General features: G+C 48.6%; 1 protein-coding gene across 3 annotated transcripts in view; it reads left to right on the plus strand.

The window, feature by feature from the left end:
* The window catches only part of FLI1 (Fli-1 proto-oncogene, ETS transcription factor), a gene marked incomplete at both ends in the record, with an annotated part of 119,845 nt that overhangs the window by 72,355 nt on the left and 34,573 nt on the right, over positions 1-12,917 (plus strand). For all 3 annotated transcript variants that reach the window (XM_084251093.1, XM_084251094.1, XM_084251095.1), the window contains 2 exons: positions 4,415-4,569; positions 9,250-9,453. In XM_084251093.1, coding sequence (XP_084107219.1) covers positions 4,415-4,569; positions 9,250-9,453 — 359 coding nt within the window. The remainder of the gene's footprint in view (positions 1-4,414; positions 4,570-9,249; positions 9,454-12,917) is intronic.

The following is a 12,917-nucleotide window of genomic DNA, read 5'->3' on the forward strand; positions in this document are numbered from 1 at the left end:
TTCCTTGTGTCTCTCTGTCCACAAATCACGGTTCCTGGGTTCATTCCGAAACTTACAATATGAAGCGTGTCACACATAGTCTGGGTGGGAGGTTATGTTCTGGATTCTGGAGGAGCTAGGAACATCTACAATGTATGGAGATGAAAACAGCTGTTAGTTAGGGTGATGGCTTTATAATGGATGATTTCTTTTCTTGAAATTCACTTTTAATCTATTGCATATAGTTTTCAAAAACAAAAATATCATATGCACACTTCCACATATGCATCCTTTGGAATGTCTAAAGACAAGAGAGATTGTTGATTTTTGTGCAATGTACTCATCACATGGAAGACACTCGTGAGAGTTCCTAATACAACTGTGTGGCTTGGGGAACCTTTGAACTGTCACATGGGTGGTATGACATTTGGGTCACTCTGTTATTGAGAGTAAATAAGTCTGGGCTTCAGATTTGGGGATCTGGATGATATGCCTTGAGTTAAATCATCTGGGTTGAATAGAAAGTAGAGAGGATGTTGCACAAAGTCTAAAGAGGTTACCTTTGGGAGAAATCATTGAAATCTTTTATCCAAATATTTCTCACTTTGATTTAAATTGCTTAGCAGCTTGCAAGCCACTTTTGGATAACAGCAACAATCTTTGTAAAACAATGTTCATTGAATATGCAAAAATGGTCTCTGAGTAAAGCTCCTATGTCCTGAGGTGAGAATAAAGGACAAGGCTGCAGAGTCCGCATCCCTTTGCTGTGGCCTCCCAGCCACGTCTCTCCCTGGTCTGAGATGGAGATGCTAAGTGACTCCCTCCTCCCTGCTCTATTGTAGTGCTCCAGGCCCTCTTGTCTCCTGTCCCAGCGCTAATAGCTGCTGTGGGCCCCAGCCCCATGCTAGCTGTAAGTGCAGGTCTCAATACAAATTAGCAGCAGTGCAAGCAAGCTGAATGGCACAATCTTCCCCTGGATCCATGCTCCCCCCCTCCTTCTCGCTTGTTTTCATTCTGGGCCCTCTTCAGAGGCGCCAGCTGCCTCATTAAAAAGCAGCTTTTATGCTGTGCTTCACCTGTACCCACCCTTAGCAATAGCTGGTGAGCCCAATGGCTGCATGCAAGGGATGTACAGCGCCTGGGAGCTGCAGACCAGAGAGCTGTGTGACAGGCCAGCAGTAAAGGTATGGCTTTCCTTCCTTCTCTCCCGGAGCAGTCAGAGTTGGGCTGGCCTGGGCATGGGAAGCAGTCCAGAGCTGGTGCCAGGGCTTCTCCGAGCAGAGCAATCTGGGACCGAGGACAGAGCCTCACCCTGTCCTCATTGGCTGGGAGAAGCACCAAAGGGCAAGTGACCAGGCAAGATCACCTTGCCCAGTGGCAAGCAGGTGCACCCACAGGAGCTGGAGGAAGGAGGGGAGAGCTTCTATGGGATAAGAAACAGGAGGTTCCAACCACTGATGGCCTCCAGCAAGAGGGCCCAGGTCCTAACAGCAGTTCTGATGTTGTCCTCAGGAGCTGGCCCCGCTGCCTCCCCTGCACCCACCTCCTACCCTAGCAGGTGCTGATCTCTTGGGTGCTCTTCGCTCCTCTTCTCCCCGGGTTACATACCAGCAGCTTTTACCAAATTCATGTTTCTCTACTCCCGGCACCAGGGACTGGCCCTGCGCGGGACAGGAGCCTGCACAGAGAGAGTCACTTCATCTGTGTGATCCCTCCGGTTCTGACGTCTCACCTCTACATGGCCAGGGGTCAGGTTTGGGTTCAGAAATCCCCTAGACCAGGCGAATGAGGAAACAAATTTTTCAAAACTCATCTGTCCATGTTCCTGGCGGGAGCGCAGCCTGAGGGGCCGGCCCCTCCTCTCCCAGCATGCCCCCGCCTGGAACATTGCTCTTCTTGCTGAAAGTTCCCTCGCCCCTGCCCACAGCCCTTGCACTCCAGCATCCGCCCGGGGAAGTGTGTGCTCTGACAACCCCACCCTTTGCCACAGTGTTCCCAGCCAATGAAAACGTTGCTGTCTTGGGTAAAGGCCAACTTAATCCTCCAAACTTCTGCTGCACTTGGTTGTTTCACAACTGACAAGTATGCTGGGAAAGGCCTCCAGACCATAGTTGGGGGCGTGTGTGTGTGTGTGTGTGTGTGTGTGTGTTGGGGTACGTGTGTGCGTGCATGTGTGCGTGTGTGCATGTGTATGGGTGCACACGTGTGCATGCATTTGTGTATGTGTGTGCACGCATGCATGTGTGTTTGTGTGCACACGCGCCCGCTTGTGGTTAGCCCTGAGGAGGGTGTGGGACCTGGCGGGCTCAGCCAGAGCTCAGCTCAGACACAGGACCAGGGTCTTTCTGGGACTGCTTCATCTCAGGCCAAGTCCTTCAGCAGCAGAAGCCAAAGGGCCAAACTCTGGTGAAAAGCCCCGATGTGCTACTGCCTCCCCTCAGACTGCCATGGGGACATTAAACCTTCAACAATCTGGGCCTCTGACGGCTGGTTCTTGGTTCTCTGCCTGGAAAAACAGTAGGCGAATAGTAAAACCTTAAATTCTAACATGTGTAAGTTATACATCTTATTTTCATTTTCAGCCCATGTTCCCCTCTGTAAAACATCAGGAAAAAATTACCGTCTGACTTCTAATATCTCAGTGGAGCATTTATCTCCCAGCTATGATAAGTGATCTTCGATATTTTTTTCCTTTCAGATTAGGAAACAAATTCATTTAATTTTCTTTATTGAATGTGTTCGGGCCCCCGCCCCCCTCCCCACACACCCGCCCAAGTCCCCGCCCTCCTGGGCTGTGGCTTCTGCTCTGGCTTAGTGAAGGCTCTCCCTGCTTTTGGAGCGGCCGCCACCACGTGGCGGGATGGGCAGGGCCCTGCAGGGCACCACCCTGACCCTGAAGGCCTCCCCCTGGTCCCCTCCTGCCCACAGCTGCGAGGGTGGGCAGCAGCCAGGCCTTTGGAAAGCTGGGAGAGGTCTGCGGCCCCAGTGTTGGCCGGCTGTAATCTGAACCTTATCTGAACTTGGTCTGAAGGCCTGGTTTAGAGCGCTGGGGAGAACTGGCTGTCTCCCAGCTTGCCAGAACTGATGCTTCCTGCTCCTGCTATTCCTTATCTTCTTTGGCCCTGCTGCTGCCGAGTGACAGAGTGGAGGCTTAAGGCAGGGCAGGGTGGCACTTCTCCCCAGGCATGCTGGGAGGATTCAGGAGCCATGCTGGGTGGGGGTATGTGTAGGATTCTGCCAGTCGCTTTAGGGCACCAGATGGCTCCAAACGGGGTGTTGGCTCAGCGCTCCAGACAACTGTCCGTGGCTGAGCTGAATGAGCAGCCTCTCTGCTCCCAGGTTGCAAAACACCAGGTGCTAATTGAGCCCCAGACTTCCAGGCGCAGTTGGGTGATTGCTTCGTTCCGTGTGCATTTCCATATGCTTCTCCGGGGAGCGTGGTGGCGGAATGCCATGGGGCCACGGCCTCTCTGTCAGGTTGAAGTTCTTGAAGTCTATCCTTCCTCCACTCAGCAAACAGCACTTTCGCTATGTGTTCAGAAAGAGAAGCTTAACCCCCAAGGCCCAAGTCTTCATTCTACTTCCACCTTTACAAGCTGGGCAACAATCCCCCTACCCCAGAAGTCACCTCAACTCCCAATTTCCTTAACCATAGAACAGGAGCTATTAACCCTTGCTATGCCTCTCCTGGAGTGTTATTGGGAAGTTCAAATAGAACAGTGTATGAGAGAGTGTTAAAATTATATACATGCCATAGATATAATTCACTCAGGAGATATTAATCACTCACATTCTATGCAACGCACCTTATTAAATACTTGAAATTGAAAAAAGAAAATAAGGACACCATCCCCAGGAAACTTCCAGTCCAGCCAGGGATAGGGCACCTGAACGGTATGACAGTTGGCCTCCCCTTCCCAGGCCCTTTGTGTTTGTTTTCCATGGAACCTGGGTCTCCTAGGACTACAACCGCATCCAATTGTCCTGGGCCAAATTCTAGGTGACAGGGAGTAGGGTCCAGTGGGACAGGAGAGGGGGGGACCTCTCTCCCTCAAGACAGAAGTGAGGTGCCGAGGGAGCATAGAGAAGCCCTGCTAGGGAGCAAGAAGGAAGGCCAGTGCCTCTGAGGTGTAGGCGGCCAGGCAACAAGGCTAAAAATGAGAATGACAGTCAGGGTGGGAGGGCTGCAGTACTGGACGCAGAAGCCAGGCTCCAGGCTGAGGGCAGAGGAACCTGCCAAAAGCCTTTAAACATAGTAATTATAGGATTGGGCTAGAAGTTGGAGAAAACCCCAGTGGGAGCGTGGAGGATAGAAATAAGGTGACAGCAACAGCACCAGATGGGACTGGGAATGGCTCCACGGCTGTCCGAGTCACCGGCTGGGGTGCGCTGTGGCCATGGTCACTTCCTCTGGGTTTTGTCTCCTCTCCTCCAGGGAGTCTCCGGTGGACTGCAGTGTTAGCAAATGCAGCAAGCTGGTTGGTGGAGGCGAGTCCAATGCCATGAACTACAACAGCTACATGGACGAGAAGAACGGCCCACCGCCTCCCAACATGACCACCAATGAAAGGAGGGTGATCGTCCCCGCAGGTACTTTGAGAACCAAGCTGCTGGCTGGCATCATCACCCTCACACTTCTGGGCTAATAGTTGAAGGGCAGACCTGCCCCTCCCTGGGGGCACATGTACCTTTACCAGGTACCCTCTTCTCTTTGGAAACACTTAACTGGGAAAGATATCCGTCTCCCTCCCCCCCACCACATAGCTGCCATCCAAGGCAGTATCTCAAATGGCACCAGAACCCTAAAGTGCACATTCTGGAGTCTACCCTCCCCACCCCAGCTCACATCACACTCCACCAGCGTGCCTGGTGCCGTAGATTGCAGCCGGCAAAGAGCAGAGGCAAGACCGTCTGAGCCCAAAAGGAGTTCTTGCAACCCTGGATGGGCCCACCCTTGCCTTTCAGAAGACTAGCTTCAGAAGTCTGCCTTGTCCATCAGGCATGTTCTTCCTGGCATCTGCAGGGTCCTACCTTTCCAGAATTGCAGCCAGCTCTTTCAGTTTCAAAATAGAAATAACTATATTTAACAAATGGAGAACCTTAACATGTGTGCAGCAAGTTACATCACTATGTAAAAATAGCCTGTTTCTCCTAAGTCTTGGTGCTGTTGGTACAGAAAATAAAGTCATTGTTCAAGCCGTTAGCCCATGGGCCGGACGCTGCCTTGGCTAGACCAGCAAGCTCAGCAACCTGGTCAAAAGGGAGTCTGAAAATTGCAGCACGCAGAGTTGGTGCCAGGTAGAAGGAGTAAGAACATCCAAATCGTAAGCAAAGTGAATTACAGAGCAGGGATTAAAACTAATCCTACTGAAATAGCTTTACCAAGAAGGCAAAACTCCTTCCCTTCGGAAAAGAGTTACCGCAGTTGTGTCTGAAGGCAAAGGATTAGACATCTCTTTGAGGCAGCTCAAAGGGATTGGTTTGCCAGTCTCAAAGGTGTGGTTTTGTAACAGGCCTCCCTTCCCAGTCCTTTCAGTTCCTTTTCCATGGAAGCTGTGTCTCCTGAGGACTACAGCTGCATCCATGTGTTCTGGGCCAAATTCCAGGTGGCGGGGAGTAGAAGGCAAGGGGCGAGAGGGGCAGAAGAAGGGTGGGCCAATGGGGACCTTTCTGTGCCCTCAACGACTTGAAAACTACTCAGGGGCATTTTTAGGCTCCTTCCACAGGCATATGACCTCACAAAGGAAGAAGGAGAACGGTGCCCCCTTTACTGAGTACTTCCTAGAGGCCAGACACCATGCTAGGGACTTTATCTGCATTGCGTTACTTATGTTATATAATGTTTGATATCCTCCCTCTCTCAGGACACCAGGGAGGGATGTTTAGCTCAGGTGCATTTATATAGTTTAATAAAACTCTGCCTTCTCCCTTCTCATCAAAAGAAGGCAGACAATGCAACTGTACTACAGTGAACATGGAGGTTTCCAAAGGCAAGCAAGACTCCTAGGCCTTTGCTCAATTGGTGTTAAACTTTTTGCTTTCCCAAACAGTGGTCATCCAGGGAAGGAAATCTTGAGGACAGAAAAGTTAGGGAACAGAGAGCTGTCTGGACCCAATGTTGACACCATCTTGTTTGGTAGTCACTGAGAGCAAAAGTAGCCAGACAACGGGTTGATCCTTCTGCATTGCTGTTGAAATACTTTCAAAGGGAATAACAAGATGTCAGTCTCAGTAGGCCAAAGTAACTCCGGCAGTAATAATAAAAATTGTGTAAACTCCTAGCAAAAGGTTTTTAAAGCATTTGGTGTAATGAATTCACTAGTTACAGATTGACTTCATCCTATTACCTCTGGCTAGATATTTAAGCTTTATCCTCAGATATTTTGACTTCCTCCAGGTCAGCCTCCTGGACATGAAGGAAAGTCTCATTTGGGCAAGTCCACAAATCAAAGCAATAAAACACTAGTGGAACAACCGATGGAATTTATGGTGGGATTTTAAGACAAGTATAAACGAGGGCCATAGTTAATCACCAGTTCCAAGTTCAGATGGGAAGAAACCGGGACTAAATCATCCAGGAAATACATTTGGAAGAGTTTAGTATGATCCAGAGTGGAAGATTTATAATTCATTGTGTTGTAAAGGGAGAGAAATAATATTGTGATAGAGCCCAAAGCAAGGGAGGAAATAATAAAATAAATAAAATATATGGTAAAAAATTGATTTTGAGGTCTTGGATACTAGAAGTGAGGAATTAGGGCAGGCAAAGGAGATCAGATGAAATAATATGCAATATAACCTGACTCCTCCTAGGATATTTTCTTTTTCAGAATTCTGAAATGGTACAAATTTATTTTCATTTACTAGTGGTCTATGCTTTTTTTTTTTTTTAAAGATTTATTTATTTATTTATACATGCACTGGGTACAGTCAGAAGCGTGGGAGAGCGAGAGAATTCACCAGAGCAAGAGCGGGGAACAGAGCAGGCAGAAGGACCGAAGTACACTGCTGAGGGGAGCAGTGGGCAGCAGGAGAGGTCTGCGCGCCGTGCGGGACCCTCCTCCCGTGGCCGGGGAGCAGCCGGGGATTGAATGGGTACCTTAGAGGCTGCAGGCAGCTTCGCAACCCAGCGCACAACTGCTGCACCACCGGGGAGGCCCATATGCTTATTGTTTTTGAAAGTAAAAGAGTAAAATAAGGCAAGAAATTTATCTGAGGGGTGAATGCAAACTTGAACAAGGGAACTTTTAAATCTGGTTTTTGGCCTAATGGCAGAGGAACTCACAGGTGATTTAAGGCATGAGAAGACAAGAGCAGGGGAGACTTTGGGTTGGGGGAACCTAACTCAAAGTTTAGGTCCTTTGCACAAAGTGAAATCCTGGGAGGACTTTGCTGTATCCTCACCTCAAAAGTCCCACCAGCAGTGGGACTTTGGATCAGTGACTTAGCCTCTCAAGACTCTACTTTCCATCTGCAAAATGGGGATAGCAAAACCATTGTGTAGGATTTCCTGGATAAGTCAAAAACAGGACCCATGGAACAGCTGGCGCATTGTAGGCACCCAACCTGAGCCCTTACTTGTTACCAGTACTGGGTTGATGATGTGAGAGTGGCAGCCTGTGACCTGGGTCATTCTCTTCTAACCCTTCCTCTTTAGCTAGTTCCTCCACCTCCAGCACAAATGCAGCAGTCCTTCCCATGCATGAGTGTGCAAGGCACGTTGCAAAGCCAACTCAGCCCCTGCTTCCTGGATTCTCATATATAAAAACCAAGGTGAAGGGAGCACCCACACCAAACAAGGGCAATCAGCAGAAGCTCTGAGTAAAAGCTATGGGGAATGGTCCCTGGCAGCCCAGCTACAGGGAGGGAGGGAAACAGCAGAACTTGCTTCTTTCTCCGCAGACACTCCTAATTATCCAAACCTGGTTCCCATTTTGACAAGAGCTTTCACAGGCTCTGAGAATGAGAGGGTGAGCAAGCAAAGATATTTCTGCCAAATACAAATGCTAATAAAACAGGTCCAGTAGAAGCTGGGGGCTAACAACAGACATATAACATCAAATCTCCTCCCCACCTCCAGGAAGCCTTCCATGTCTTTCCAAGGTCATATTATTCCTGAGCTACCACCACGGAGCTATGGCTTAATTCTGTGCCTTCCTACCTAAGTATTCTTGTGAATAAGACTTCCATGGGGCCAAGCGCCCTGCAGTTTTCTTCTATGATCAGCATATTTAAGGTGATTATTGGCTATAATAATAATTGGTTGCCAAAGAAAGAGATGGTTTCCACATTGTGTTAACTGATAGGATATAGGGGCTCTACCTACTGTGGAAGTTTCTGGAATTCATCACCAACACCCAAAGTATGCCCACTCAACCCACTTGCACATGAGCTGAGAAGCTATAGGGCAGAGTAATTATAGGATTGGGCTGGGGATGACTTCAGTTCTTACATTATGCATGTTCCACTCAAGGCCTGAAAGATTTTCTCTTTGATACCATTTCTCATCTGGGGATGGTCTGGTAGAAATTTCAATGCTGGTCCCCAAACAGGAGAAACCCAGGTTGGATTTATGTTCAAGAGCAACACCACTAGGTTTTCCAAACGCGCAGACAGTTGTGGTAACAGTGTACGTGTATATTCCTCCCCACAGCCCTCGAGGGATCGGCTTCCCCCTCGAAGTCGGTAGTGTTCTTGAGGTACAAACGGCTTCCTTTTCCAGAGACACTGGCCCCTGGGTCTGTGGAACTGTATTTATTTTCATGTTGGTAATGCCAATTCTCAGGCAAAGGTGTCAACGGCTCTCCAGAAACTTGAAAGAGCGTCCTGACAGCATCGCAGTGAGGCATCTGAGAGCCTGCCGAGTGCTGAGTGGCTCAGGCAGTGCCAGATGCCATGGCTCCAGATGGGAGTTCTGGGAGGACCATCTCAGTGGGAACCCACTTTCCCACTGAGAGAGACAGTGTGGATGAGGAAGGGAGGAGGGGACAAAGTGGGGAAGGGGGGCGGATGGAGAAAGACGGGTGGGAGAGAGGAAAGCAGAGAGGAGAGGAAAAGAGAAAATAGAGAGGGAGAGCAAGAGAGAGAGGGAGGTCGGGAGGGAGAGATCCAGAGGGAGAGAGAAGAGAGAGGAGAACCAGGAGGAGGAGGGAGAAAGGGCAGGAGACAGAGGACCGAGGCAGAGATGGAGAGAGAGGCTGCCCAGGTTGCTTGAAGGGGAGGTCACCCAGCTGCCTGCGGCCCTCACTAACAGGCTCCTCTCCTCTGCAGACCCCACCATGTGGACGCAGGAGCACGTGCGGCAGTGGCTGGAGTGGGCGATAAAGGAGTACGGCTTGATGGATATCGACACTTCCTTTTTCCAGAACATGGATGGCAAGGAACTGTGTAAAATGACCAAGGAGGACTTCCTCCGAAGCACCACCATCTACAACGCGGATATGCTGTTATCACACCTCAGTTACCTCAGGGAAAGTAAGTGCCTTGTCAGTTCCTGGGCAGGAAACCCCCAGAGGGTGCAACCTACCTCCCGGCCAGGAGCAAGCTGCCAGGCCCACTGCTCTGTGGTGAAGATGGGCTTCCCAAGGATCAATCCAAATGGGTTCCCCAGGTCAGGCCTTGTGCCGCAGGAGCTGCATTTGGGTCTGTAAAGTTACAAAGGTCATGGGCTCCTACAGGCCCTGCAAGGAAGCTGATCTATCCTGTAGAGTCAAGGGAAATAAAAGGATGGAGAGGAAGCAGGGTGCTGTACTCAAGTTGTCTACCAGAGGCCGGTCACACTCTTCCCTTGAAGATCTCTTTCCAGAAACGACTTTACCCTGTAATTATATATAGATGGATGCCGTGGCTGGTATTTTCCTAATTGAAAGCTCCTACAGAAACTTCATGGATTTAGTACTTAATTTTTGAAAATCTACACATTAAATCCCTCTCACCTTGGGGCCAATCTCTGCACTCCCTAACCCCACCTTTTCCAACTAACACCTCCTCCCCTTCTTTGCTAAACAGGGAGAGTAGCAAAGGATCTACTGAAAGCTTCCTCCTGAAACAGTCTGAAGGGAAGGAATTTTGGGGGGAGGCATGAATTCTACCACCAAATAACCAGCACCTCCCTCCGCTGCCCCTGGAAAAAACTTTAGAAAAGGAGAGTTTATGAATTTATGAAAGAAAGTGCGAGGTTGACCAATGGATTTACCCAATGGGAGGGTTCTCTAGCACTGAGCCCCCATCAATTTGATATGAAATATACACAAAGATAAGAACAGAATTCTTTTTAAGGTCTGCTAATGACCTTGGCCTTAACTCTTCACCAGAAATCCAGGCCAGGTGGGTATATCAGTGACACTAAGTATTGAAAGGGTATCCTGTGGCTAAAAGTGGTGCCAGGATCAGGGAGCTGAAGACAAGGAGCTCAGTCCATGCATAGCTTTCTAACTGTCAGCCTCGGTCCTACAGTCTCAGGTTGCTGTCAGTGGCCAGGGCTGCTGGGACACTTGCAGGGCTTAAGTTTCAGAAGGAACACATTTGATGATTTTTTAAAAAAAAAAAATTATTTATTTATGCATTCAAGAGGTGTGGGGGTTGAGAGGATTTACCAGAGACAGAGTGGGGAGCAGAACAGGCTGAGGGCAGCAGCTGACGAGACAGGAGCTGCTCCATGTGGGTTAGCTCCCTGACCGGGGGTTGAACTCTGGCCGCAGTGGCTGGCAATAGCTTGATAGCGCTCACCTTAACCCCTGAGCCACCTGGGAGGCCCCGCATCTGATGATCTTAAAGATTCTTCAAAGCTGAGATCCTTGGACAGCAGCACAGGTCTGCTTTTCCTGGCCTCCTGACCTCTGGGTATTAGTTCTTCATTTGCTACCTGCTGCTCGTTGGGTCTTTGGCTGGCCGTTTCTGTAATCTTCCGCCTCATTCTGCAGCAGTGTGCAGTGCCCTGTGTGGGCTAGGGACAACACACACTCTGTAAAAATAAAAAAAAATAAAAATAAAAAAGACTTCGGAAGTTTCCACCGATGCCTCCGGGCTCTCTGGTCACCTCTCGAAGGCGTCTGGTAACCAGTGGGAGTGTGGATGAGGCATATATGTTAACACCAGAGCGATTACCTCATGTCTGAGTCTTGCTGCAACATGAGGTCAGCCCAAGAAACAACAATTTCAAAAAAGGAGGCAATTTTCCACCCAGTTCTCTGAACTTTGGAGAATGAGCATTTTCTAGCTCTGTATTTCTTAGCCTTAATGCTTATAGAACTTTTTAAGAAAGGATCTTTTCACAGAATTCTGCAATGATGCAGGGCAGGGGTGGGAGTGGGCATGCAGACATTGGCACAAGGAGACCAGCAAAGCCCAAACACTGGGCGATTCAGCCTTTCTGCTTCTTCAGGCATCGTATGCAGGGGCAGGAAGAGTCACGGGGTCCCTTTTCTTCTTCTGTGGGAGAACAGATGCACAAAAGCATGGATGCTTGGGCTCAGAACTCTAAAAGAGCCCAAGTGTCTTGGGCTCCATGGCAGATGCCCCTGTTGGAGATATGTTCTAGCACATTCTGACTTAATGTGGGGAAATCCTATTCTGCCATATAATCCCAAACCATGCCTTCCAGTGGGGACATAAACAGCCCAAGTGTCTGCTAGGACTTCCTGTCATAGAAAAAGCAAGCTGCAGAGACTCAAATGAGACCAGAGTTTTTTCGGAGGAATGTCATGTCAAATTGCCCAGGAATGTCATGCAGGAGAGCATATGATAAGGGCAAGCAGGTTGTAAAGGAATAGAGCTCAAGAGTCTGGTCTTTGGGCAAGAAAAAATATGGATTGCTTCTCCTTTCCTTCTTTCTTTTGGAGAGTATTTATAGATCTTAAAGAAGATGTCTCCAAACAATAAAACTATGAAGTTTCCAGAAAGGAGCTTATTAATAAAACAAATTTCCAGAGTTGAGGGAAAATGGAACAAAGCATATATATGATACAATGTTGAGTGAAACAATGAAATAGAAAGCATTTGGAGCCTTGATATAAAATCCATGTCTACCTGCAGTGAAATAATTAAGATAGTTGCACTGAGGTTCAAAACAACTTGCTTCCGCATGGTATTGTAGTGGTCTGTGAAGGCCTTTTGAGGGTCCTAGTCTTTACATGATCTACTATCATAGAAAAAAAAAAATGTGCTTCATGATGCCTCCTAATTGGAGTCTTAGAATCTAGAGCCCTCGGGCGTTGGGTGGTGGTTGGCCTGCTCAAATGCCTGCAGGAGTTCACGTGTCTGTGTCTGGATTGCTGGGAAGTCCCTACTGCTGACCAGAACGCCTTCAAACACTTATTGTTTTTCCAGACTTAAAAGTCTAACGGATGTTTTTTGCTCAGGCAGGGAGGCCAGTGCTTTGGGGAGGAAGGCCGGGGCAGCTGGACGGAGGCAGGGAAAAGGGGTGCTAATTCCTTGTGCTTTGTCATCTGCCCTTTTGTTGAGAAGGGGAGTGGGGTTTAAACATTTCCACTTTTGGCAAGGGGTGGAAGGGAAATAGCCAAGATCCTCAATACAGATGGAAGGAGAATTATAGGACTAAGGAAAGTCGAAGGAGTACTAAGAATGGAAGAAATGGGACCATGTCACTTAGCTGAAGGTTTAGAAAGTCCAAATAGTTGCACTTCTCCAAAGTGACTGATCTTTCTGGACTTTAAGAGAAAAAAGGGCAACCTTGTAGGAGCAGAAGCTTTGGCATCAAACTTATAGTTTCACTAAAGGTGCCTGAATATTTATTCTGGTTGCCTGAGAAGGGAGTTAGACTTACACATTGGATAGAAAAAAGTGTGTTTTTCCAGAGTGGAGAAGAAATAGTCATGTCTTGGGCCCCTCTATCCCTGTCTGATGGCCTGGCTTGCTAAAATTTGCCTGGTCTGCCTGGCGGTGGCTGTTCTTCATTCCTTGGCACTTCAACTGTCCCT

This window comes from Talpa europaea (assembly GCF_964194135.1).
Source record: "Talpa europaea genome assembly, chromosome: 12".
In the NCBI taxonomy this organism is placed as follows: Eukaryota; Metazoa; Chordata; class Mammalia; order Eulipotyphla; family Talpidae; genus Talpa; species Talpa europaea.